The following is a 25197-nucleotide window of genomic DNA, read 5'->3' as shown; positions in this document are numbered from 1 at the left end:
ATAACAAATGCCGATGAAAGAAAATCTTTGGGACTTAGGGAAGGAGTTCTTAGACTTGGCACCAATGTATGATCCATACAGCAAAAATCGATCAGTTGTAACTTGTCAAAAATAAAAATCTTTGCTGTGTGAAAGTTCCTTTTAGTGATTAAAAAAAAAATTACAGACTAGAGAAAGTATCTGCAAGTCACATATCTGACAATGCACTTGTCTCTAGAATATAAAAAGAATGCTCAACAGTGTGTGTGGGCTCATACCTGTAATCCCAGTGCTTTGGGAGGCTAAGGTGGGGGCATTGCTTGAGGCCAGTAGTTCAAGACCAGCCTAGGCGACATAGTGAGATCCCATTCCTAAAAAAAATTTTAAACATAGGCATGGTGGCACGTTCCTGTAGTCCTGGCTACTCAGGAGGCTGAAGCAGGAGAATCCCTTGAGCCCAGGACTTGGAAACTGCAGTGAGCTACGGTGACACCACTGTGTTCCAGGCTGGGCAACAGAGCAAGGCCCTGTTCTGAAAAAAAAGTAAATAGCTCTCAAAATTCAACAGTAAGAATACAAACAATTATTAGAAAATGGTCAAGAGACGTGAACAGACATTTTACTGAAGAAGATACACAGATGGCAAGTAAGTACATGAAAGACTTTCAATGTCATTAGCCACTAGATAAATGCAAATTAAGCCCCCAGTGAGATAACACTACAAATCTATCAGGATGGCTAAAATAAAAAATAGTAACAACATTAAGTGGTGGCAGGATATGGGGAAATTGATCCACTCATACATTTTTTACGCCAATGCAAAATGGTATAGCCACTCTAGAAAAGTTCCTTTTAAAACTTACCATATGGCCCAGCAACTGCAGTGTTGTGCATTTATCCCAGAGAACTGAAAACTCATTTTCAGGCAGAAACTTAGACATGAATATTCATAACTCTATTTTTCATGATAGCTCAAAACTTGAAACTACCTAAATGTGCTCCAGTGGATGAGCATTTAAAACCTGTGGTACATCATACCATGGAATACTACTTAGCAATAAAAATGAATGGATTATGGGTACACACAGCAGTACGGATGAATCTCAAGGAAATTATACCAAATTTTAAGAAGCTCATTTCAAAGGCATGCATAATGCACGGTTCCATTTAGATAACATTTGTGAAGTAACAGTTATTGAGATGAAGAACAGATGAGTGGTTGCCAGGGTTTAAAGGATGGGGAGCAGGGAGGTTGTGGTCATAAAAGGGTAGTCTTGTGGTGATGGTATAGTTGTTTCTTGATTGTGGTAGTTACACAAAGGTATCCATGTGATACAATTGCATAGCGGTCTACACATATGAATGAGTGCATGTATAAGTGGTTTAATCAGAACAAGTCTTTTGGATCATACCAATGTCAGAATACTGATGTCGATAAACTGTAGTTGTAAGTATATAAGATGTTACCATTGCAGGAAGCTGGGGGAAGGGTGCATGGAACCTACTGTGTTTTTCTTTTCAACTTTCTGTGAATCTGTAACTATACAGAGAAAAGATAAAATGCAGGCTGGGCATGGTGGTTCATGCCTGTAATCCCAGCACTTCGGGAGGCCAAGGCAAGCGGATCACAAGGTCAGGAGATTGAGACCATCCCGGACAACATGGTGAAACTCCATCTCTACTAAAAATACTTAGTGTGGTGGCGTGTGCCTGTAGTCCCAGCTACTCCGGAGGCTGAGGCAGGGGAATCGCTTGAACCAGAGAGGCAGAAGTTGCAGTGAGCCCAGATCACACCACTACACTCCAGCCTGGGCTACAGAGCGAGACTCCATCTCAAAAAAAAAAGAAAAAGAAAAGATAAAATGCTTTGAGGCTCTTTTAAAAATCCAGATGTCCAGGTCACACTTTGTAATAATTAAATTCTGCTTTCTACAGGTGGGATTAGGCATCTGTATTTTTTTTTTAATTCGTTAGGTGACTCCAACATGTAGCCTAGTTTGAGAAGCTGTGCTCCTTCACGGGAGCAGTTGTCATAAATGTCATCCTCCTGCTCATTGCAGCAGCAGTGATAGCGCCCTTCCTCTGTGCCTTCATCATCCCATCTCACCATCCATTACAATCACTCCTCTTTCTCCAGTGCCATCATTAGGCCTCCTTTCCCGTTGGAGAGTGGTTGGCCACTGACCGGTGGTTCTGGAAGCATAGACATGCAGACCTTTCTCATTCTTTCACAGTGCCACCCACCTCCTAAGGGAGTTTGCGCTTGTGGCCTGGGCAGCAGGACCTGGAAGACAGATGACAGGGCAGGCTGTGGTCTAGGCCTTGGTCCCCTATCGTGTTTCGGCTGCCGAGTTAATCCATTTCATCATGCCTTATGTCCTAAAAACAAAACGCTTGGCTGCCAAAAATCCATGTTTACATGCCTGTGACGTTGAGAATGATGTATCTGCCTTGGGACTGGAGGGTGTGGAAGAGAAGAAAGACGTGTGGGATCTTGGCAAGCAACAAGCAGGCAGGTTCCATTGCACTCTCGGGGGCACTGGTGTCGCCCCAAGCTGGAGTCAACACTGGTGAGATTTGAGAAGGGCTAAGAACAAGCTGGTGGTATCCTAGGACTGAGAACCAAGAGACAAAAGGGGACCAGAATGGGTACAGGTGACCAAGCCACATAAATTCACCTCTGAGGTCAGAGTCTCTATCATACCTTGGGATGCATTGCCCCCTCACCTAGAAGTCAGCTGCTGTTCAGGCTCCCTTTATGCATTAAGAGTTGAAATGTTGGTTTTCTTTTCCTAAAGCATTGGAATTCTCTTGAAGACCTTAAAATGGGGCTGGGGCGGGGGGGGGGGGCGCATACAGTGTTTGTAGATGCATGAGCCCTCTGCTGCCCCTGCGCAGTGAAATCATGCTGACGTCCCACCTGAAGTAGAAGGAAAATCATTGGCCAGGGTGACTCGGGATAAAGACAGAAGGCTCTTCTTTGGACAGCTGCTGTTCCAGACCAATTAGTCTCTGTTCTGTTGGTTGCCAAATTAGGCACTAATTTCTTGCATAAACACAAGTTGAAAGCAGACATTTAAATAAAGGGCAATATCAGAGTTACTTTTTTTTTTTTTTTAGAGGCAGAAGCACTGGAACAGCTGAGTGTCCTTGCTTTTTCTGATTGTTGTTTCAGCCCAAATGTGAGATCAAATCCCATCAAAGCTGGGTTATGGGAGGCTGCACGGGGAGGCTGCGTTGACGGGGAACACTGGGAGGTGCTGGAAGATGGGCACTGCTTTTTTCCCCTGTGCTTTCTGCCCAGGAAAACGCACATCCTGGGAGGCATGGGACCTGCTGGCACCAGCCTTTGTTGACACTGGGAGGTTTTTTGTCTGGAACACCTTTTCCTCTTACATTTCAGATGAGATTTTGCGGAGAGAGCCTCCTTTCCTGTCTTAATGAGCCGTTTTCAGTTACGAAGTCACAGCTAGTAAAACTATCAGTGAGTGTGTACACAGTTCTTTCAGTGCCTTGCTTGAAACCACGTTCCATCCTCTTAACAGGATCCTCGCTTTGAGCCAAAATTCAGAGAGGGCTTGAGGACAAATTCAGAGAGGGCTTGACTTCTGAGCCAAAATTCAGAGAGGGCTTGGTTGTGTCCAGAATCTGCCAACGCTAATGCCCTCCCTTGTCTCAACCAGAGTTGGGAATCTAAGCAGAAATAGCAGTGAGAGTGCTGACTTTCATCAAGAAACGATTGTCTTGAATGTTGTATTGCCTAGCTAAGAAGTTACTGTGAATTGTTATCAACTTGGACTTTGTGGGCAAAGTCAAGATTCAGGCGATTCTCTTACCTCAGACTCCTGAGTAGCTGGGATTACAGGTATGTGCCACTGTGCCCGGCTAATTTTTGTATTTTTTAGTGAAACAGGGTTTCACCGTGTTGGTCAGGCCGGTCTTAAATTCCTGACCTCATGATCCGCCCACCTCGGCCTCCCAAAGTGCTGGGATTGCAGGCATGAGCCACCGCGCCCGGCCGGTGACTTTTTATTTCAAAGCTAGCTTAGGAGAAGAAAGACGGGCTTCCTGCCTTAAGCGTCTTGCTTCCCGTTTGGAGCAGAAAGCGAGCACTTGTGAAAGGCAGGGGAGGAGGTAAGTGAGCAGGTAGGGGTCCCCGTGCTGGCTCGGTGCCTTGTCTCCCAGGTAGCTGGGTTCGGCTCCTCGTGGGCAGAAATGGTTTGTGAGCAGGCATAGGCTGGCTTGTAGATCGACTGTTCTCTCTCAAGGCAACCTCCTGGCAGGTGAGCCCTGCTCTGGAGCTTCTAAGCGGGTGGATGAACTTGCCGCATATGCAGTGTCTGGTGAGGAGAAGGGCTAAGTCGGAAGTGCGGAAAAAGAGAAAAGAGAGGGAAAAAAAACGATCGTAGAATAATGTTCTAAGTTAAAGTAATGCAAAGAGTACCTCACCAGTTGCAGACCAGCAGCTTCAGCGTGAGTTGGGAGCTAAATAGAAGTGTGAATCCTTCTCCGTCTCCCCACCCCACCCCTTTTACCCCTTGGGCTTAGTTTCCCCAAGCCTTCCAGCAGACACGAATAGGCACTGAAGTTTGAGAAGCACCATTCTGCACTGGAGCAGCGGCTCTCAAACTCTGATGGACGTGAGAATCACCTGGAATCTCTCAGAAATGCAGATGCCCAGGTCGTACCCCATCCCAGTGAAATCAGAGCCTGTGACTGTGGGAGCCAGGCGCCGGCATTTCCTAGTTCTCTCCTGGCGGTTCCACTGTGCAGGCGCGTCTGAGAACCACCGCTTTGCAGAAATTGAGCTGGATCCTTCCCAGCATTAAAGTTCTAGACTTTGCCTCTGAAATTCGGTCCTGTCTCTCTAGTGTTAAGTTTCCCTAGGCCAAGCCTGAATGGTCTGAGAGGCTGGAAGGGATAACAGTGTCTGCATTGTTCAGGAGGCAGGTGGGTCTGCTTGCCTCTGATTTCTTAATGTGCTTTTCAGAGAGGGATGATGAGGGGATTCTGTGCTGAGGGGGTGCTCTCAGGCACACCCAGCCACTTAATGTAGGCAGACAGGCCAGAGCTGCACTGCATTAAGACCTCTCAAAAGTTCTTAGAAACGGAGAAGCTGTTTTTGTTTCGTTGGGTCCATTGGTTCCATTCATGTATGAACATTTACCAGCTCCTTCCGTGTGGTGAGTACTCAGCCAGGCTGCTGGGAGGTTCTGGGCCATTGAGGTGTAGAGAAGCATGACCAGTCCTGCTTGTGGGGGGTCTCCAAAGACCTTGGGGTGCTCTCTGCTGGCAAGGACTGGGGCTGCTGCAGGAAGGATGGGATCTGCAAGCTGGGCCTACGAGGGGGGAGTGGCATCCAGATGGGGTGAAGGGCATGAGCAGAGGCGCCGGGTACAGGGATGTTGTGGGGTGTTCAGGGGCCAGGGCTGCTGCCGTGTGAGCGACAGCTCCTTCAACCCTCCCTGTGAGGTGGGATGGAGGAGGACGCACCGCTGTCCCTACTCCCTGCCACCACTCCCACCCCAGTCCCCTAAGCAGGGTGGAAAGGCAGAGTCCAAATAATGAGGCCATAAAGCCCCTCCTGGTGTGTGGGTCTTACGGAAGGAAGGCGGTAAGGCCCTTAGGAGCAGGAAGCAGTCTGTCCTTGCACTGTCTGCTGCCCAGAGCATCTGTGCCCTCAGAAATCCCTGGGAGGTCTTTGAACTTTGGGAGCAGGGGCTCTCCCAGCTGCGGCCCCTCCTGCAGGTCGGCTCATCCCCTCCTCCAGCTGCCCTTTGAAGGGTATAGGAAGGGCTGGGGGCTGGTTTCTATTACCCATTAAAATGTCTCCCCCTGAGAGAACTGGTGACAGGGGCTGCCCCTGAGAGGGGCAGCGGGCACCTAGGAAGCTGGTTTGGGGGATGGGCTCAGTTTCATCTCACAGCCCTTGATAGCCTTTGAATTTCCACCATGCGCTTTTTTGTAGCTACTCAATAAATGAATGGTTGCCACCAGCCAGGCCTTCTCCTTCCACTGGCTGAGAGAAACCCTCCCTGAGAAATCCACCAGTCAGAATGATCAGTGGAAAGCTCATGAAAGCCCAGCTTCCCAGGAATCCAAGTTGCAAAGTCGAGATGGAATTGAAAATAATCTTGTCTAGTTCAGTGACATAGCAGTTTAAAAGGGAAACAAAAGTGTTTGCTCTTCGCTGTTCCTTTGGGGGAGAAAAAGGGGTTGATATCAAACCAGTTGACCTAGAGCATTTCCTCAGGATAAACACTTCTCAGAGATGCTGTTTTGAGAGCCGACTGTGAGGTTTACCAGAACAAACCAAATTCATTTTGAAATCCGCAGAGGGACTTCGAATGATTCCCAGTTGGATGTCTCTTTTCAAGTTTCTGGGGCTGGACTATGCAAAGATAGAGCCTTTGAGAGAGGCCAGCTATGGCTGATTTCAGAGCAGCATGTAGGAGCCCCGGCACACTGGGGGATGCACGGCGGCTGGCTGTGACGCCGTGGGCAGGTTCTCTCTGGACTTCGGTTTCCACATAGGTTCAGATGAAAGGGCTACCAGCGCCTTTTAAGTCTCAAATCCTGCAGCTCTTTAAGGCCTGCATTTCAACTGCAAAAGGCATTAACTTTCCACAGCACTCTCCTGGCAATATATTTCTAATGTACAAAAGTTTAAGGTAACTAAAAGGGGAAGACAGATGAATGTCGCAAAGGACTTCACAATTCTCTGTGCCTGCCCCATGCCCTTGGCCATCGTTCCCCAGCCCACGTGGCCTTGGTGTCCACTCGACATCTCACGGTGCTGGGCACATCCGGCTTCCTCTTCTACCCTTGACCTCCGAGCCTCGGGTGTACGTGGGCAAGTCAGAGGGTTGTCACAGGTAATGTCTCAGACCTGTGCTTATGGTAAGAGACTAGGAGGTGTTCAGGAAGAAGGGAGCCAACCCTGAACCCCGCTCCTGAATGCCGTGGGGCATTGAGTTACCCCCAGGACTGGCCCCGGAGAATAGAGGTGTCATTGTTTCAAGTGGGTCCAAGAAGTTTTTAGCTGCTTCTCAACACCTGCTCTCCCAAAGCCATGTCCACGCTGTGTTGCAGGCGATTCCCAGTGCCCCATGAGCAGATGCCCGCTGGCTGTCCGCCTCTAACCCCAAGAGGGACTTTCCTGCTGGTTTTGAGCATGCCGTTCACAGTAGCTGAGGGCTCCCAGCCTCCACGTGGCCACTTGCACGCAGGTGAGCAGGTTCCGGTCCTTTGCTGTCCTTTGTGTGTGTGCAGGCTGTTGCATCCTCGTTGGGCTGGACCACACATGGAGATTTAACACGTGGCAGCCTGGGCTCAAACTGTGCTTGGCCAAATACCAGCTGTTGGACCTCAGGCAAGCTTCCTACCTTCTCCTGGCCTCAGTCCCCTCCTCTGTGAAGTGGAATAATAATAATGAATTCATGAGATGAGATACGAAGTGAGTAGTGGCTCTTTCCCAGGTACTTCCTGGGCGTGAGTCTCCCCTATAGAGCAGTTCCTTTCTCTGCTCTGTCAATATTGTTCCCACTCTCAGCATCCCAGTTAGCATTTGTGTTGAGGGTGGCTCCACCGTTGCCTGCACCAGAGCGGCCTGTTCCAGGCGCACACAAGTGCTTAGCGTCATGCCTGGTGTGTGACGGGCAGTGGCAGCTGTGCTGGCGGATGGATAACAGCATGAATGGAGGGAATCTGGGGTATCTGTTCAGGCCCTCTGAATGCCTTGGGCTTCCCCAGGCTCTGACCTGAATGAGTAGCAACCTTCACAGACCAAGAGTGTGTCAATCCCTGCCTCTAAGGGATATGCTGAACAAAGCCCACAGTGGTGATACCAGCATCATTTTTGCTTCCCACGACCAGCCCACTGGCCGCCATGATGCCCCTGCCACTATAGTCACTCCTCCAGACTGGGTGCTAAGGTGGATGATGTTAAAATACAAGCGTTTAGGGGGCAAGGAGAGGTTCCTCGGAATCAGGGCCATCAATAGGAGAGTAGGAGCAGACAGACTGCATGCAGGACATGACTGGGGAGCCGGAGGTGGAAAGGGAAAAAACCACATCCCCCAACCCACAGGGCTTGGGCCGTGCAGACCCCAGAGGTTGCATTGAATGGGGAAATTTGCCCTTGACCTTAAGTGCTTGCCTCTGGCACTGTGCGGGAAACAGATACTTAAGACCTGGAGCAGCTGTAGATTTTTCTAAAACTCAGGAATTGTTCTCCACTTGAGCATAATTTTTGCCATGCGCTGTTAGCAGCAAGTTCCTCCTCGACATCTGGAGGGTAGACTGTTAGCCTGGGGTTTTCATCTTTGGGAGGTTTTAGCCGTCTTTCCATTTCCTGCCCTGTTCCAGCCCTGTGTCCGCAGCACCGTTAGCTGAATTACTCTCTAGGCTCAGAAGCAGAAAGTGTATTCTTCTCATTCTTACCAAATGGCCCTGTTTTCTTCAACAAAGGAAGCTCTGTGATACTGACAGCGCTCCACTCCGGCAGTCTTTCCTTGGCAGAACCATGGGAGTACATATCTCTAAAGAGAAGCGCTTTGTGCTCTTCAGCTCTGCTGTGTTCTTTGCTTAACAAGCCATGTGCCCGGTCTTCTGATAGAGCCACCCTGAAACTAAAACCCAGGGTGGTTCCTCCCGTCATTCCCAGAGCACCCTTGGCAGGCCAGGAGGAGGGAATGGAGAGGCGAGCTGTGTCCTCGGAGCCCTGCCTGCACCCACACCTGCCTCTAACTGATACAGTGGGGCCAGAGGAAGGCCTGCCGCAGACCTGAAGGGGGAACAGGAGTCCCGGCAGACCAGCACGGACCCCCCTTGTTCATGCTGTGGTGTTTGGAGTGGAAGGTTTATATGGCTTTGCCACGTTCTGACAGGTCACCTGGGTCCTTTGCTGAGACCACATAAGAGAGAGCAGCTCAGGCCCTGTGGCATTCATCATGTTCATGAGTAGTTTCAGAAGAGCTCAATGCGTTCATGAATTTGTCTTCTTAAGTAAAAATTAGGTTTTCTCCATAAATTACCATCCTTTAAAAAGCTAAGGAGAGCCTCACAGGATCTTTTAGCATTATAATGATCTCCGTTGCTCTGACTCAATAAATCTCACCAGGTGCTTTTTTAGCAGGTGAAGGCGTATTATCCTAAGCCCTTCTTTGACTAAATTCATTAGAAGCTGAGAAGATCCCAGGTTTAACTGTGCTGCCTGCCCTCCGTGAGACGTTGACGTTGCCTCAGGAGTACCCTTACTGCTTAAGGTCACACTGGTACTCCATCCTGTCACTATCCAAAGCACACAGTGCAGGCTGGTGTTTTTTCCTTCACTTGGATGCTGTGCAAAGAACGTTCGGTTCTGATTCTTCACTTCTAAGAAACCCACAGCAGCCCTGGAATTTGGAGGCGTTTCACTGATGGCAGCAGCATGCCCACTTTGGAGGGTAAACTGGGTGTGAGTAAAGATCACGTGAAGAGTCAGTATGAGGTCACAGGCAAAGGGCCCGCTTTTCCGAATGCCTGTGCTCTCAGCTCCTGCTACCTGCACCTGGCCACTCATTGTTCCCCAGCTGTGTTACGAGATTGTGTTACTTCGTTTTGTTTTGAGACCGAGTTTTGTTCTTGTCTCCCAGGCTAGAGCGCAGTGGCACAGTCCACTTTATCACTCCGCCTCCTGGGTTCAAAGGATTCTCCTGCCTCAGCCTTCTGAGTAGATGGGACTGCAAGCACCCGCCACCACACCCAGCTAATTTTTGTATTTTCAGTACAGATGGGATTTCGCCATGTTGGACGGGCTTGTCTTGAACTCCTGACCTCAGGCGATCCACCCACCTGGGCCTCCCAAAGTGCTGGGATTACGGGTGTGAGCCACCACTCCCAGCCAATTGTGTTATTTCTCCAAGTATGTGTAAGTAATTTGTGGCCTTAGATATACTACGATTCCAATGAGATGATACCCGGGGTTCCTAACCCAACTTAGCCAATCACATTCTCACCTACACTTGTGTGGTCTGGGTGCTAGCAGTTAGCCAGCTGTGCCTATTTAAATGTCTCTTAATTACAGTTTAGCAAGACCAGAACTTGAGTTCCTCAGTCACACGAGCACATTTCAGACTCTTAGTAGCCTCATATGGCCAGTGGCCATGGGATCAGACAGCACAGAGGGAGACTTTTCCATCATTGCAGAAAGTATTATTGAGCAGTGCTGGCCTAGGCTGCGTACCAACAGCCTGCTGACTTGTCTGTGATCCCCCACCAGGCCATGGGCATCCTGCAGGGCTTATGTGTCACTCAATGCTGTGGGCCTGGTGCCCTGCAAAATACCTGGGGCAAGATGGTGTACAACCCCCTCTTGAAAGATGAATAGCAGCCACACCTGAAATTGCGCTCAGCCTCCTAGATCAAGAATCATGAAGTGAGTCCCTTCTAGATGAGGAACTTTTCATGGCACCTGATTCATGCCCCTCATCTTTCAGCTAGGAAGACAAGCCCAGGAGCTCAGGAACCTGGCTTAACATCCCCACAATAATTATTGTCAGGCCTTTACGCACAATCTTTCTCCTTGGACCGTCGCTCTGTAGCAGCAAGGAAGGCTTTACAAGTGGTTATTTACAAGAAAGTGTAACCTGACCAAGTTTCCCTACCTATAAGTAACCTGGAGCAAATGTATTCAGTGTGCAAACATCAGTAGCATTTCCAGTCGATTTGGGAACACAGCGAAGGTGCTCATGTTGTAACTGTTATATAAGTACTGACCAATTTCGTAAAGCAAGATATAGGGTGTAAATATAAAAGGTAATGAGGCAAAATGAGAATTGTCTATGTATTATAAAAGAATCATCTGAAAAGCCTTTGGAACCAGTAGCTGTTCACCATGGTGTTGCATCATAAGACCAACATGCAGTTATCTGTAGTTTTCCTAGGCACAAGCATTAATTACAAAAGAATAAACAGCAGGTCTTATTCACAGCATCATCCAAAGATGGGATATACCCAGGAATGATGCTCATAGGAAATGTAAGACCTTCGTGATGCGAACTAAAAACGTTTTCCAGGGTCATTCAAAAAAGCCTGGCAAAATGGAGAGGTGCCCTATGTCCCAAGATGGCATTAAGGGTGTAAGGTAAACTGTATCCCAGGTTCACAACGTTCTCACTACCTGAGGCGGGAGATGCCTCTGATCCTGGCCAAAGTACAGAAGGAGGTTTTAGAGAATGCCTACAGGGAGAGTTGTTTTCTTAAGGGACTTGAATATTTCTGAAAGTAAGTTAACACTGTATCCATTTGGTGAATGCGCAGATTTTGTAACATTTGTTGCTTCAGCTAGTGAGACCCTTTTTACTTGGGGGCTGTTCCAGGAGAAAGGGGTTTTCTGAGTGGGGAATTTGAGGAGCAGTGACCAAGCAAGTGGAATGTCTGTGTAAGTTCCCAGATGATTTTCCCCCAGAACCCAGCTCAGGGTTCTAGAACCTGTGGCTTCCTGAAACCATGCATGTTCCTTAAAGAGGTAAAACATTCCTTTCTCTTAGGCTTACATTCCTAAATGTTTCACTTTATTGATACAGTGAAGTCCTTGCCTTTGCCTCATTGCTTCCAAGTACAAAACCATGTTCCAGGTAGAGACTCTGGTCTGTGACTCAGAGTAGGACTCTGGGGTCTGTGAGTTGCGGCCCTTATGAAGGGACATTGTTAATGTTTATAAGGACCATGCTTGCCAAAGCTGGAGACAGCAGTTTGAACTGGTCCACATTCAATGGTTACACCATATCGTGAGATGGAAGCTGAAACCACATTGCTTCATGAGGCCTTTTATTTCTCTAAGCTCTGTACATTTCGCAGAGTTCACTGAAATTCATTAAGCATTTCAGAAGACTTACTCATTTAAAAACTGGTCACCAGTTTTATTTAAAGATAGAAAATCAAACCCTAACTCAAATTTCAGGTAGTTGACTTTTTTTTTTTGAGACGGAGTCTCACTCTGTCAGCCAGGCTGGAGTGCAGTGGCGTGATCTTGGCTCGCTGTAACCTCCACCTCCCAGATTCAAGCGATTCTCCTGCCTCAGCCTCCTGAGTAGCTAAGAATACAGGCTTATGCCACCACACCTGGCTAATTTTTGTATGTTTAGTAGATACGAGGTTTCACCATGTTGGTTAGGCTGGTCTAGAACTCCTGACCTGGTAATCCACCCGCCTCAGCCTCCCAAAGTGCTGGGATTACAGGTGTGAGCCACCACACCCGGCCAGTAGTTGACTTTTGATATTCTTTGTTAAGTGTACTTGAAAACCAGTCAGTTCCTTCCAAAGTTAACATGAAATGGAGGAAGGAAAAGCTACCAGGTAGGAGAAACTTAAAAGCTGATTTCACCTAACATGATGTCCTCAAGGTTCGTCCATGTTGTTCGTCCATATTGCAGAATTTCCTTTTTTAAGACTGACTGACACTTCATTGCATGTATAGACTGCATTTTGTTTGTCCATCTGTCAATGGCTATTTACGTGGTTCTCCTATCTTGGCTATTGTGAATAATGCTGTAACTGAACATGGACGCGCAGATGTCTCTTTGAGACTCTGGTTTCAATTCTTTTACATAAATATCTTGAAATAGGATTGTTGGATCATATGGTAGTTTTAGTTTTAATTTTGCGAGGAACCTCCATACTGTTTTCTCATAGCATCTAGACCATTTTGCGTTCTTGCCAACGGCATGCGGGGGTTTTCGTTTCTCTACGTTCTCGCAGGCAGTTAGCATGTTTTGTGTTTTTCGTAATAAACATCATGAGAGGTGTAAGGTGGTATCTGATTGTGGTTTTAATTTGTGTTTCTCTGATGATTAGTGATATTGGGCATCCTTTCATGCACCTGCTGGCCATTTGTATGTCTTCTTTAGAGAAATGTCCTCTCAAGACTTTGGCCCATTTTTAACTGGGTTGTTAGTTTTTTTGCTACTGAGTTGTAGGAGTTCCTTATATATTTAAAAACTTAACCCCTTTATGCTAAATGGAAGAAGCTAGTCACAGAGGGAAAGAACTGCAGGACTCCACTTATATAAGACATCTAAAATAGTCAAATTCACAGAATCAAAGAGGGGGTTTGTATTGCCAGGGGCTGGGGGAGCAGGAAGTGGGAGCTGCTTATCGGTGGGCTCGGAGTTGCTGTGGAGCTGGTGAGAGCTCTGTAGGACGCTGCAGCTGTAGTCAGCAATACTGTATTGTAAGCCTAAAAACTGCAGAGGGCGCTCTCTTGTTAACTGCTCTTACCACCATAAAATACCATTAAAGAAAATGAACCTCAAAAGTAAGAATTCATACTGAGTGAAAGTCCAGCCTGGGTAACAAGAGCGAAACTCCATCTCAAAAAAAAAAAAAACAAAAAACAAAAAACAGATGCTTTTGTGTATGCCAAGGATGAATATATTTTTAAAATCATTTTCATTTGTGACATAATTTTTTAAAGCCAAATAAAGATTGCTTTCTCATGGACTTATATGTAAATAAACATTTCTGTTGCTCAACCAAAAGTAAAGTAGAAAGCTTAATAATTGTACTGAAAAAATAGAACCCACTTTATTCAACAAAGTGAGCATTAAGAATATAGCTAACCACCACACACTAGGATCTGTTGGGTGGGGGGGCTAAGGGAGGAATAGTGGGGGGCGGGGCGATTGGGGAGGGATAACACTGGGAGAAATACCCAATGTAAGTAACAGGCGGATGGAGGCAGCAAACCACCATGGCACGTGTGTACCGGTGCAACAGTCCTGCAGGATCTGCACGTGTACCCCAGGACTTAAAGTATAATTAAATAAATATTAATTTCGCCATCATAAAAAAAAGAAAATGTGATATATATGGATTTTTAAAACAAGAATATAGCTAAACTATTCTCACTGGCCAGAGTTGTCTGATAATTTCTTCATTCTTCCTTTAACCCTAATTGGGTGGATTCCTGGCAGTGAGGCAGGAGGACTGATCTAATGAGGGCGGCTTCTGAGGATCCTTTCCTGATGGGCCAGGAGTCCTGCCATTTTAGGATGGGTAGAAGAGTCTGGAGCTCTGCACAGGGATGAAGTCAGAGGAGAAGGAAGAGGGGTTCAGTCCGTCCTATGCATACAGGCTGTAGTGGAGCGCGTGAAGCCATGTATCTGCCGTCAGACAGACTTGGCCTTGCGTCCTAGGCTCACCCATGAGGCTGAATCTAAGGACAGGTGCCTTCTGCTGTTCTGCTGAGAGGTCCACCACCACGCCAGATCAACACATTTGTCATGGCTATGAGTTCGTCAGTACTTTTTGGCACTTTCTTCAGTATTAAACAGATAATCCGTTCAATAAACGTTTTTCCAAGTGCTTGCTTTCCACCGCTTACTGCTGCCCTGAGAAAACTGGGTGAGTTGAAAGAGCCGGTGGGCCCCCAGTCGGGAGGGTCTGAGGTTGATAGAGGCCCGAACCAAGGGAAAATGTGGCCGTCTATACCTAGGTGGCGATGCGGACACTCTTTTCAGACATGACCGTAGTTGGTCACTTGATCAATTAACCGAAAAACTGATTCAAGTGGAGAAATATCAAGACGTTATACTTAGGTGCCTTAGACATTTTCTTTTAACTTAAGCTATGAAAACGTTAGGTTTTTTCCCACCAATTTTGTAATTGATTTTGTAATCGATTTTGTAATGTGGTAGGGTTTGGCTGTGTCCCCATCCGAATCTCATCCTGAATTGTAATCCCCAAATTCCGATGTGTTGAGGGAGGGACCTGGCGGGAGGTGATTGGATGTGCTTTCCCCCACACCGTTCTTGTGATAGTGAGGAGCTGTCGCAAGCTCTGAGGGGTTTAGAAGCAGCTGGCATTTTCCCTGCTTGCACTCCTCTCTCCTGCTGCCATGTGAAGGCCCTTGCTTCCCCTTCACCTTCTGCCATGATTGCAAGTGTGAGGCCTCACCACCAGAGCCATGAGTCCATTAAAACTCTTTTCTTTATAAATTGCCCAGTCTCAGGTAGTATCTTTATAGCAGTGTGAAAATGGACTAATATACCTTCCTCACACCAAACACGTCTATAATGAGAGTTTGAATCCAGTTTCATTTTGTGCACACATGTGTGTATACACGTAGAAAGGATTATAAAAGACTTTTGTGAAGCAGCCTGGGGGCAGATTTTTATGATTTATTCTTCATCATTTACAGTTATTTTGCCCACACCCAGTTGGACAGCAGTCTATCTTAGCTACTGGCTAAATCTGTTTTCATGAGAACAACGTGGCCTTTGTCCTTATATTTCATTGGTTAACTCAATGTGTAACCACATGTGTGAATTGAAATAACAAGTATCACTGGCATCAGTAGGTTTAAGAATAAATACAATTGGGCTGGGTGCAGTGGCTCACGCCTATAATCCCAGCACTTTGGGAGGCCGTGACGGGTGGATCACGAGGTCAAGAGATCGAGACCATCTTGGTCAACATGGTGAAACCCCGTCTCTACTAAAAATACAAAAACTAGCTGGGCATGGTGGCGCATGCCTGTAGTCCCAGCTACTCAAGAGGCTGAGGCAGGAGAATTGCTTGAACCCAGGAGACGGAGGTTGCGGTGAGCTGAGATCGCGCCTTTGCACTCCAGCCTGGGTAACAAGAGCAAAACTCTGTCTCAAAAAAAGAAAAGGATAAATACAATTGAAGGTTGGTAAGTCTACCCCCCTCTACTGATGGAGGCAGTCATGTGTGGGTGATCAGAGAAGGCCCCGCTGGCCCAAAGTTTAGAACACATGAGCTCCAGGCAGCGTATTCTCCAAAGGACATGGGTGACTTCAGCTGATCCAACTCCACATGGGAGCTGGACAGGGGAGGATCTCTCTAGGCAACAGGGCGTGGGGGTGGCATGCAGGCATGCAGAGGATAAGACAGGGTGAGCTTCTCTTGGGGAGACACTACCATGAGGCATCAGGTAGGGGAGGTAGGGGAGTTGGTGGAAGACGGTCAGACATCTGTGAGCAAACTAGGAAAATGTGGCTCTAGAGCAGAATTTAGAAACCTCTTTAATTATCTCTGTGTTCATCTCTTCTCCCGAGCTGCCAGTGATCTGAGGTCTTCTCCTTATGGTCTATTACCTGTCACTCGGAAAGCATCTCATATTTTTGAATGAATGAAAGTGCATTTTTTTGTTTGTCCACTGAGATTGTTGAAAGATAGTCATCCTTATACACATTAGGTCATAAGGAACTCGGGGCCAGCAGACTGTGGGCCACTAGATATTGTGTGCTCCGTGTCTTGGCTTACCCCAGCGAGGGCATGTGTATATGCTGACATCACTGTTCAGCTCACAGTGTGCGATCAGCCCTCCAGGCCTGGACAGGCATCCCGCTGTCTCTCAGGTATAGCTGAATAGGGAAGGTGACAGGTATGATCTTGTTAGACTCAGGTATAGTGATATGCAAGGCAGAAAAGCCATACTTTATAGTGAGTTTGAAGGCTTCGGTTCAGGATGTTCTATTAGTCAATATCTAGGAGGGTTCCCAGTGATTCCCCTTAGCACAGTGCTCTCTAAGGAACAGAGACACTTAAGCCATGAATATTGGAATGTTTAAGAAAACGAGTCTAACCATCAGAAGCTTAGAGTTTAAGAACTATCATGTCGCAGTTTATTATCAGAGTTAACATACTTTGTTGATTTATTATTTAGTGAGTGCTATTAGTGTCTGTCATTTGCTCAATTTCTCTTCAATCATAAATAAGCAAATCCTCACCCTGTATTCCTCCAAAAACACAAGACTGTGGATCTGCTCTGTGAGAACCACTCTCACCTTAGTCAGTTTCTGTATTTAAGACTTGATGTATGTTAGTCTGGTCTGCTAGCTCCGCTAGCACCTGCACCTGGAAATGAGAAGCCTGTAACATAAGCGTTCCTCTCCCTTCCTTCTTGGACAGCTTGGGCATGAACCACGACGATGACCACTCATCCTGCACTGGCAAGCCCCACATCATGTCAGGAGAGTGGGTGAAAGGCCGGAACCCCAGTGACCTCTCCTGGTCCTCCTGCAGCCGAGACGACCTTGAACACTTTCTCAAGTAAGTCCCAGAATGATTCTTTAGGATTAGTGCGTAGAAAATACTTCTAAAAGACAAAAGTATCGGAGTCTCAGCAAGTGTGAAGTAGGAGACGTGACTTTGATTTGGGATTTGCATCTGGCCTCAGGAGGAAGTCAGTGCGGAGTGTCCTGTGATGGCGAGAATACCTCCCATGTGCACATTTGCTCCAGCATTGGGCGCGCAGTCGGTGATCATTACATCATTATCGATTGATTGAAATATCAGCATAGTCACCTGTCTTAAGCCCGTGTCATTCCTCTGCACTGTTGTGACTGTGTGGTCACCAGGGCGCCCCTGGGCTGCTGCAGAATGCAGCGTTTCCTGGGGTGGAAGTGAAGGCCGTTTCCCTCAAGAGAAAGTGCATTTGCTGAGGGTTGGGGGTGGATTTGCTCCCCTTCTTCACCTCAGGGGAGAGGAGGGCTGTGTTTATATCCCTGCTGCTTTCTTCCCAGAAAATGTCGGCATCCTTCTGTTCTCAGATTGCTGTGGAAGCATCGCCCATCTGGTTTGAGACCTTTGTCAAAGAGTCTGTACCCATGGACGGTGCAGGTCCCTTAGTGTCAGGATCTCAGGGTTGGTTTACAGAGTGACTGTGCAGACCCCAGCCACTGCAGTACTTAGCCGCGTTAATGCATGTGCCCTGGGAAACAGCAGTGAGTTGGCGAGTCTCACCCGCTGATGAAGCCTCTCAGTCCAGTAACACAGTCAAGTTCCTGGTGAATTCAGGATGTCGTGGCAAAGGTGCCATCCCGGGCCTTTTTAAATGACATTCACTGTTGATGGTAAATTGTTCAGAGGTAAACCAGCTTGAAAATGCTCTCGTTACTTTAAATACAGTCTGTATCCCACGGAGTGTTTGTTACCACAGATCTTAAGAAGTGCTGTCGGTGCGTTGATGTTATTTTGCTTTATCGAGAAGGTCACAGCGACCAGATGGTGCTTTCTGTTTGGTTGGTTGGTTTTGTTTTGTTTTGTTTTGTTTTGTTTTGTTTTGTTTTGTTTTGTTGAGATACAGTCTCACTCTGTCTCCCAGGTTGGAGTGCAGTAATGCGATCTCAGCTCACTACAACCTGTGCCTCCTGGGTTCAAGCAATTCTCCTGCCTCAGCCTTCCCAGTACCTGGGATTATAGGCGCACATCACCACAGCCAGCTAATTTTTGTATTTTTAGTAGAGACAGGGTTTCACCATGTTGGCCAGGCTGGTCTTAAACTCCTGACCTCAGATGATTTGCCCACCTCAGCCTCCCAAAGTGCTGAGATTATAGGCATGTGCCACCATGCCTGACCAAGATGAGGCATTTTTATTTGCTCGCATACACAGCACTGGTCCCACTAGTGACAAATGGTGTATGTCTGAGCCCAGGAGGAATAAACCAGGATCAGTCTGTGTGTCTTGTGTTCATGCAACTTTCCTTGTGGCTGGGTTTCCTGCCTGAAACCATCTGCCTTGTTTTAGAAATTGAGAAATCAAAGCGTTGAAGTGAGTAACCTCCTATAGAACCAGAGCCTCACAACCCCAGTTCACTTATTTATTCATTTATTTATTTATGAGTCAGAGTCTTACTCTGTCACCCAGGCTGCAGTGCAGTGGTGCAATCTCAGCTCACTGCGACCTCGGATTCCCAAGTTCAAGCAATTCTCCTGCTTCAGCCTTCCCAGTAGCTGGGACTACGGGTGCTTGCCACCATGCCCAGCTAATTTTTGTATTTTTAACAGAGACAGAGTTTCGCCATGTTGGCCAGGCTGGTCTCGAACTCCTGACCTCAAGCGATCCACCTACCTTGGCCTTCCAAAGTGTTAAGATTACCGGCTTAATCTCAGTAATCCCAGTGGCTGGCTTAAAGCCACGGAACCTGGCCCCCAGTTCCCACTTTTAGAGATGCACCTGTCATTGTAAATGAATGCTCCCACCCCAGTTGAAATCCTGAAGTCCTTGGCAAGTGTTGCTGGTGGCTTTCAGGGACAGTGTGATCAGGTGAGACACCAAGGCCCCACAAGCACTCGAAGGGAGCCTGCAGAGTTGGAAATAAGCCCTTTGATTTCACTGAAAGTAAAACAAGTCTAACTTGGACTTGTTCCTTATTCGTGATCGTTTTTGCTCAAAGCCATAGTCTAAGAAAATACTATGATCTATTGCAAAATCATTTTCATTCAAGAAAGCTTTGAGCCTCCTCAGTAAAAGTCCACCAGCCACATGGGTGTCATTCCTGGGCCCCTCCTGAGTCTCAAGGTTCTTACTGCCTTCAGAGGGAAGATTTACATTTGGCCATGTGGAAAAAGAGGAATGCATAGGAAAAATCAGTCCGCGTGGCCAGTGCCTGCATACTTGCTCCATAAAGAATGTGGAGGTGCCTCCTTCTCGGTGACTGAAAACTCATAAACCTCAGCAGCACATTTGCAAGTCAACTTGCCTCTCGGCTGTTTCAGGTCACAAGTCAGCACCTGCTTGCTGGTCACCGATGCCAGAAGCCAGCACAGGGTCCGCCTCCCACACAAGCTGCCGGGCATGCACTACAGTGCCGACGAGCAGTGCCAGATCCTGTTCGGCACCAACGCCACCTTCTGCAGAAACAAGGAGGTAAGCAGCCATGGGAGGGCCGGCTCGGGACAGAGCTTAGGTCCAGCCCTCCTGCAGCAGGTCTGGCTTCTGCTGGAGGACGTGGGCATTCACACTCAGCACATGCACCCACACGCACACAGTAAATGCACACAGACAATCACACACAGAGCCAGGCATAAACACATTCTCACAGGCACCTGCACACACAGTTGCAGACACACATCTCCACACAGTCCCCGACATGGGCACTTTTGCAGGGGAGTGCTTCAGGGTTACTACTGACTCCGGTAGCCTGACATTTTAGTATGGAAACCTTAGGACACTGGAGGTGTAGGACACCGTCCCCTGACTTCAAACCCTGCGTGGATAAGGAAGAGAGTTAAAACTATTAAACATTTGAGAGTATCAAATTGGGAAAATTTAACAAGTAATAAATTGGCCAGGCACAGTGGCTCACACCTGTAATCCCAGTACTTTGAGAGGCAAAGGCAGGTGGTTCATGAGGTCAGGAGTTCAAGAATAGCCTGGCCAAGATGGTGAAACCGCATCTCTACTAAAAATACAAAAATTAGCCATGTTTGGTGGCGGGCACCTGTAATCCCAGCTGCTCAGGAGGCTGAGGCAGAGAATTGCTTGAACCCAGGAGGTGGAGGTGGCAGTGAGCCGAGATTGCACCACTGCACTCTAGCCTGGGTGAGAGAGTGAGACTCCATCTCAAAAAAACAAAAAAAAAAAGGTAATAAATGTATTTTATGGTTATAACCCCATTAAACAGTTACCGCTTTTTGAGCAATGCCTATGTGTTTGGTACTAATGCTTCCAACATGCGTGATCCCAGTTAGTCTTCGCCATAACTCCCGAGAGTCCACCCCTGGTTCCCGGATGACACCACCACCACGCCAAAGTAAGCGAACATTGAGAATGGCTTGGTTAGTAGGTAGCAGAGCAAGGATTTGAACTCAAGCCTCTTTCACCCCCAAGTGCACACTTTTTCACCATGATGCAAACAGCAAGGTCCACAGCTTGACTGGTTTTATGGGTGGGGGTTGCCAAGAGGGTCATGTGGGTACCCGGGGCAGGGCAGTCTCCATGCCTATGGCCGTCTGTGTAGCAGACAGGGAAGGCCCTGGCCACAGGGAGAGACCAGGAGCCCATGGTCCAGCTGGCCCCGGCAGTGACTGGGCTAGGGGAGCATAGCCTGCGCCATCCTGCGGAACAGGACGGAAGTAGAGCCAGGTCGGGGTACGTGCGCCTCAGCAGCCAGGCAGCGGGTGGTCAGCCAGAGGGAGGGCTGTCCCGGAACCGGTGCTCAGAATCACACCTGGTCCCCAGGAGGATGTGTGGACGGCTGGGCAGGTTTCTGAAGCCAGCACTCGGAGCAGCACCGAGGCACACAGGTACACACAGGGTTGCCTCCAGAATGCAGTCCCAGTGCCCTTTAGCCCAGATTTCTGGAGACAGACGCTGCCTCTTGAGTGCTTCCTGTCTACATGTGTGTTACTTTAGGAGACTGGGACACAACCTGCAGGTGGGGCATCGCCGGCCATTTTGGGGGTACATAAAAGAGCAGCTTCGCAAAGCCAGGCGGTTGCCTCCTCCTGGCTGTTTCCCCAAAGGACGTTTCCCCGCACTGTAGTACTGATTCTTCCCTGCCTTCCCCTGGGGAACATGCCTGCCAGGGTCCCCTCCAGAGACTGATGGGAAGCTGTCACCCATGTCAGTGCCCCACTGGCTGCCTGTACCTCCTGCCCCAGCATTAGGGTTGAAGGACACCTCCATGGGGAGGTATAATGAGCCCTAGGATGGGATCACCCCCAGCATCCTGCAGCGGTGCCCAGACTCCTTCAGCCGCCACGTGGCTTGACCGCTAAGGCTCTCGTGCGCATACACAGTGCCTGCCAAGGGGCTTCCTGTCTGCCTGTCCCATACAGTGCATGGACGGTGCAGAGATGCCAGGAAAGAGCAGGTTTCAGGGCGTCCCTTGATGGTGTGGAGACCACATGGGATCGTGTGGATGGGATAACCAGGGAGGACTTAAGGCAGAGAAAAGGGCCCCAGACACCAGGGTGGGGAAGTAGATAGTGCCCAGCTGAGCCAAGGGGCAGAGTGATCCCTCTGCCCACTGTGGAGTCCTCCCCAGGGCCGGTGAGATGTGGCACGCCAGGCTGAGCGGGTCCTACAGGCAGGATGAGGTGGGGCGGGGGCTGGGCAGAGACCGCCTGCTCCCTGAGAGCCGGAGCGATTTTCCCTTCTAGGAGCCAAGCCCTTGCATCCCAGTTGGACTAGGAGGGACCGAAGGAGGGAGACACGTGTACTGGGTGCCCACGGTCTCCCAGGCTGGGCTTTGTCCTGGCAGTGTCACACACAACCCTGACTGCAACCCCGAAGGCAAGGGTTTTCAACCCCACTCTAACAGATGAGAATGTAGAAGCTAAGAGATTAGGAAACAAGCCAGGTTCACCCAGCTGGAAAGCGGGGGGCTAGAAAGCAGGCCAAGGTGTATCTGTTCCTGAGGGAGGAAAGGAAAGCTCCTGTCATTCAGAGACCCCAGAGAGGAGGGAGGGGATGTGGTATTTTATTTTCCTTCAGAATCATCTTTTTATTAGAAGAATTCAGTTAGAAAGCAGCGAGCATTGATTAGCTCCGCTTTGTGGCTCCTTTCTCCCTAGAAGCTCGAAATCCAAATGCATATCTAGTGAGATCTTCCCATGGGCAGGTTACAGGGAGGCTGGGCATTTCGTTCTGGGCTCCGTAGCAACTGCAAACTGTGTCTTCCTACTTGCTTTCGCCTTGAGGGTTTCACAACAGTGAAATAAATGTGTGTTTTCCTCTCCAGTAACTCGCAGAAGTGATTTCTTAGGGGAATGATGGAATGACAGTCCCCTTGATGGCGAGCAGTCTCAGCTGGTCAGTGGTGACTGTCCTGCTTGCAAGGCTAGGGACACTTCCTTTAGAGGAATCTGACTGTGAGGTCGCAGTGACCGTGCACACTGGAGAAAATGTCACACTCATACACTTTTGCACTACTGAGGAAGAAAATGCAGAGGACTGGACGCGTCCCTGTGAACCCTTTGAGAACCAAGGCCTTGAGGGCCTGCTCCCCTGGGCCTGGGACGTGTGTCAGTTAAGTCCAGGTGAAGACAGTGCCACACTCTAGGGCTCCAGGGCCTGCTGTGTCACCAGTCTGCACCATCCCTGCCTTTGTAGGACTGTTGCGGCTGATGCTGGGTATGGCAGGAGAGCGCACGCATGCTGTTGTCCCTTCATTCTTCCCTGCAGTGCGCCTTGTTGGTGTGGGTGTGTGCCCCTCCCTGCTTCCTTCTGGGCCTCTTCCTGACCTGCACTTCCTCTGTTCCAGCTGTACTGGTTTTTCTGTTCTTCTTGGACCCCACCGGGGAGCACTGGCTTCATGCTGGCTGTTTCCTCCGCCCCGCCAGTCTTCTCCCAGTCATCCGCATGACTGACTCCCTCATCTCTTTTGAATTCTGTTTATGTTTTTTAATGTAAGCTTCTCAACGAGGCTACCCTGACCACCCTTCTTTAAGCTGACAGTCCGGTACCCTCTGCACACCTGTGCAGCATCCGCCTCTCCTAATTCATTAAAGGAAAGCCCTGCTTTCAGACACTTACCCTCTTTCAATGTGCTCTGTAGCTCACCTGCTGAGTACAGCTATTCCTGTGTCTCTCTCTTCTAGATTACAAACCCTTCCAGAGCAGCAGTCTTTGCTCCTGCTCACCAGTGTTTCTGAACTGCCTTGGGCAGTACATAGTAGGTGCTCAATAAGCATGTGTTGTGCTGAGATCCAGCCATGACCCTAACAGCAGATTTGTTAAGCCTTCCTTATGTGGCTTTGCTCAGTTGTTAATGAACCTGTGGAAAAGCTCAGATTTGAGGAAGAGTCCTTAGAGACCTGCTTCTGCGTTGGATTACTCTGTAAGCCTGATTTCACCTTTCTCAGTCTGGCGGTCTGGCTCGCCAAGATAACATGTAAGACCTTGTCAGTTGTCTTGCAGGGGTTCATATAAACCATTTCCATAGCTTCCTGCCATAACAAGAAGCCATTCAAGGCCCTGCAGAGAGTCTGGCAGTGAGGGACATGCCAGCTGGTTCCTAGAGATCGTCTCTCTCTATGCCTTAGAGTCTTCATTAGTAAAACTCAGGCTTCTGGGCAGTTGATACATGACAAGTGTGGGGAACTGGGTCTGTCATAAGGTTGGTGCCCAATAGAGTGAGCTGGTATCTTTGTTACTACCTTTCTGGATAACACTGATTCCCATCCATGGTGGGGAACAGAGCTAATTTACCTGTACATCGCCAGGATCAGTATTGCTCTATACTGAACTCCTGGGAGCTGTGGAAAATTAAGCATCATCTAAAACCTGTCCTGTTCATTCAGCCAGAGACACCAGGGCCAATAAGGAGGATCTTTTAATCCAGTGCCGTAATTGACTTTGAGAGCCATTATTTTTCTTTCATGCCCCTGCAGACTGAAATGGATAGCATGTAATGAAATGATCACCATCCTAAAGTTGCTTTTAAATTTCTTAGCCAACTTTTTTTGCTTTCAGCCAAGAGGGAATAACAAGGGTCTGATTTACTTCAGAAACAACTGAAAAAAAAAAACCATAAAATTTATGAAACAGTGATTTCCAAGACACTGGACATCAAGGAACAAAGTCTTGTGATCCTTGAGAGATGCGAAATAAGTAAGGTGAGTCCTGTGATTGTCCTGGCCTGTGGCCCGGACAGTCTCCAGTGAGTTGCACGGAGAGGGAGAGCTGCAGAGGAGCAGCTCTGAGTCCTCCTGGGTTGAGGAAACACAGCTGGTTGTACAGGGAAGCCAAGGCAACTAGAGATCACGAGGCAGAGGACCACAGAAGAGCGAGCTAGCTGTGGAGAGAACTGGGAAGTCTGCAGTATCCCCTACGATCATTCAGCTTAGTGCTCAGCACAGGTGTGTGGAAAACTACCCAAAACCAGGAAAAGAGCCATCTAAAAGAGTTAGAGGGAAGACTCTCTGGAGCTCACAGTTGTCAAGTAGGGCACAAGGGGCTTTTCCTTCAGTAGCACAGGAACATTAGCCCTATGCTAAATGCTAATCTGATACCTTATAATAAAGCTTAAAAGCAACATCTCAAAGCGTCAAACTGTTTCCAAATGTTTTAACCAAGTCCTAGAACAAAGCTCAGATATATTTGTAGAAGTATAAAACTATGCATCACTCAATAAAGTAAAATCACGATGTCTAGCATCAAATAAAAAACAACCAGGCATGCAAGGGAGCAGAAAAACATATCCACCATAATGAGGGGGAAAATAAATCAATCAGAATCAACCTGATAATGCCACAGGTGAGAGAATTACCTGTGTCAAGGACATTAAAACAGGAATTATGATATACCAGGTTGAAGAAGGTAGCAGAAGATTAAACATATTAAATAGAAACATGGAAGATAGATACCTTGAAAAGATCAAATAGAACTTCTTGGAAGGAAAACTACAATATCTTAGATGAAAGGTAGCCTGAGTGGGATTGATGGCAAATTAAAAATTGTAGATTGGTGAACCTGAAAACAA

The 25197-nt window shown here is 48.0% G+C and overlaps 1 protein-coding gene across 1 annotated transcript in view; it reads left to right on the top strand.

Moving 5' to 3' along the window:
• Positions 1-25197, top strand: part of ADAMTS17 (ADAM metallopeptidase with thrombospondin type 1 motif 17) — a 309441-nt gene that overhangs the window by 146056 nt on the left and 138188 nt on the right. Inside the window, exons 9-10 of the mRNA XM_074400099.1 lie at positions 16897-17037; positions 19487-19637. Of these exons, the coding sequence (XP_074256200.1) occupies positions 16897-17037; positions 19487-19637 (292 nt within the window). The remainder of the gene's footprint in view (positions 1-16896; positions 17038-19486; positions 19638-25197) is intronic.

Source organism: Saimiri boliviensis, chromosome 5 (assembly GCF_048565385.1).
Source record: "Saimiri boliviensis isolate mSaiBol1 chromosome 5, mSaiBol1.pri, whole genome shotgun sequence".
Lineage (NCBI taxonomy): Eukaryota > Metazoa > Chordata > Mammalia > Primates > Cebidae > Saimiri > Saimiri boliviensis.
This window is presented reverse-complemented; position numbering and strand designations above follow the sequence as displayed.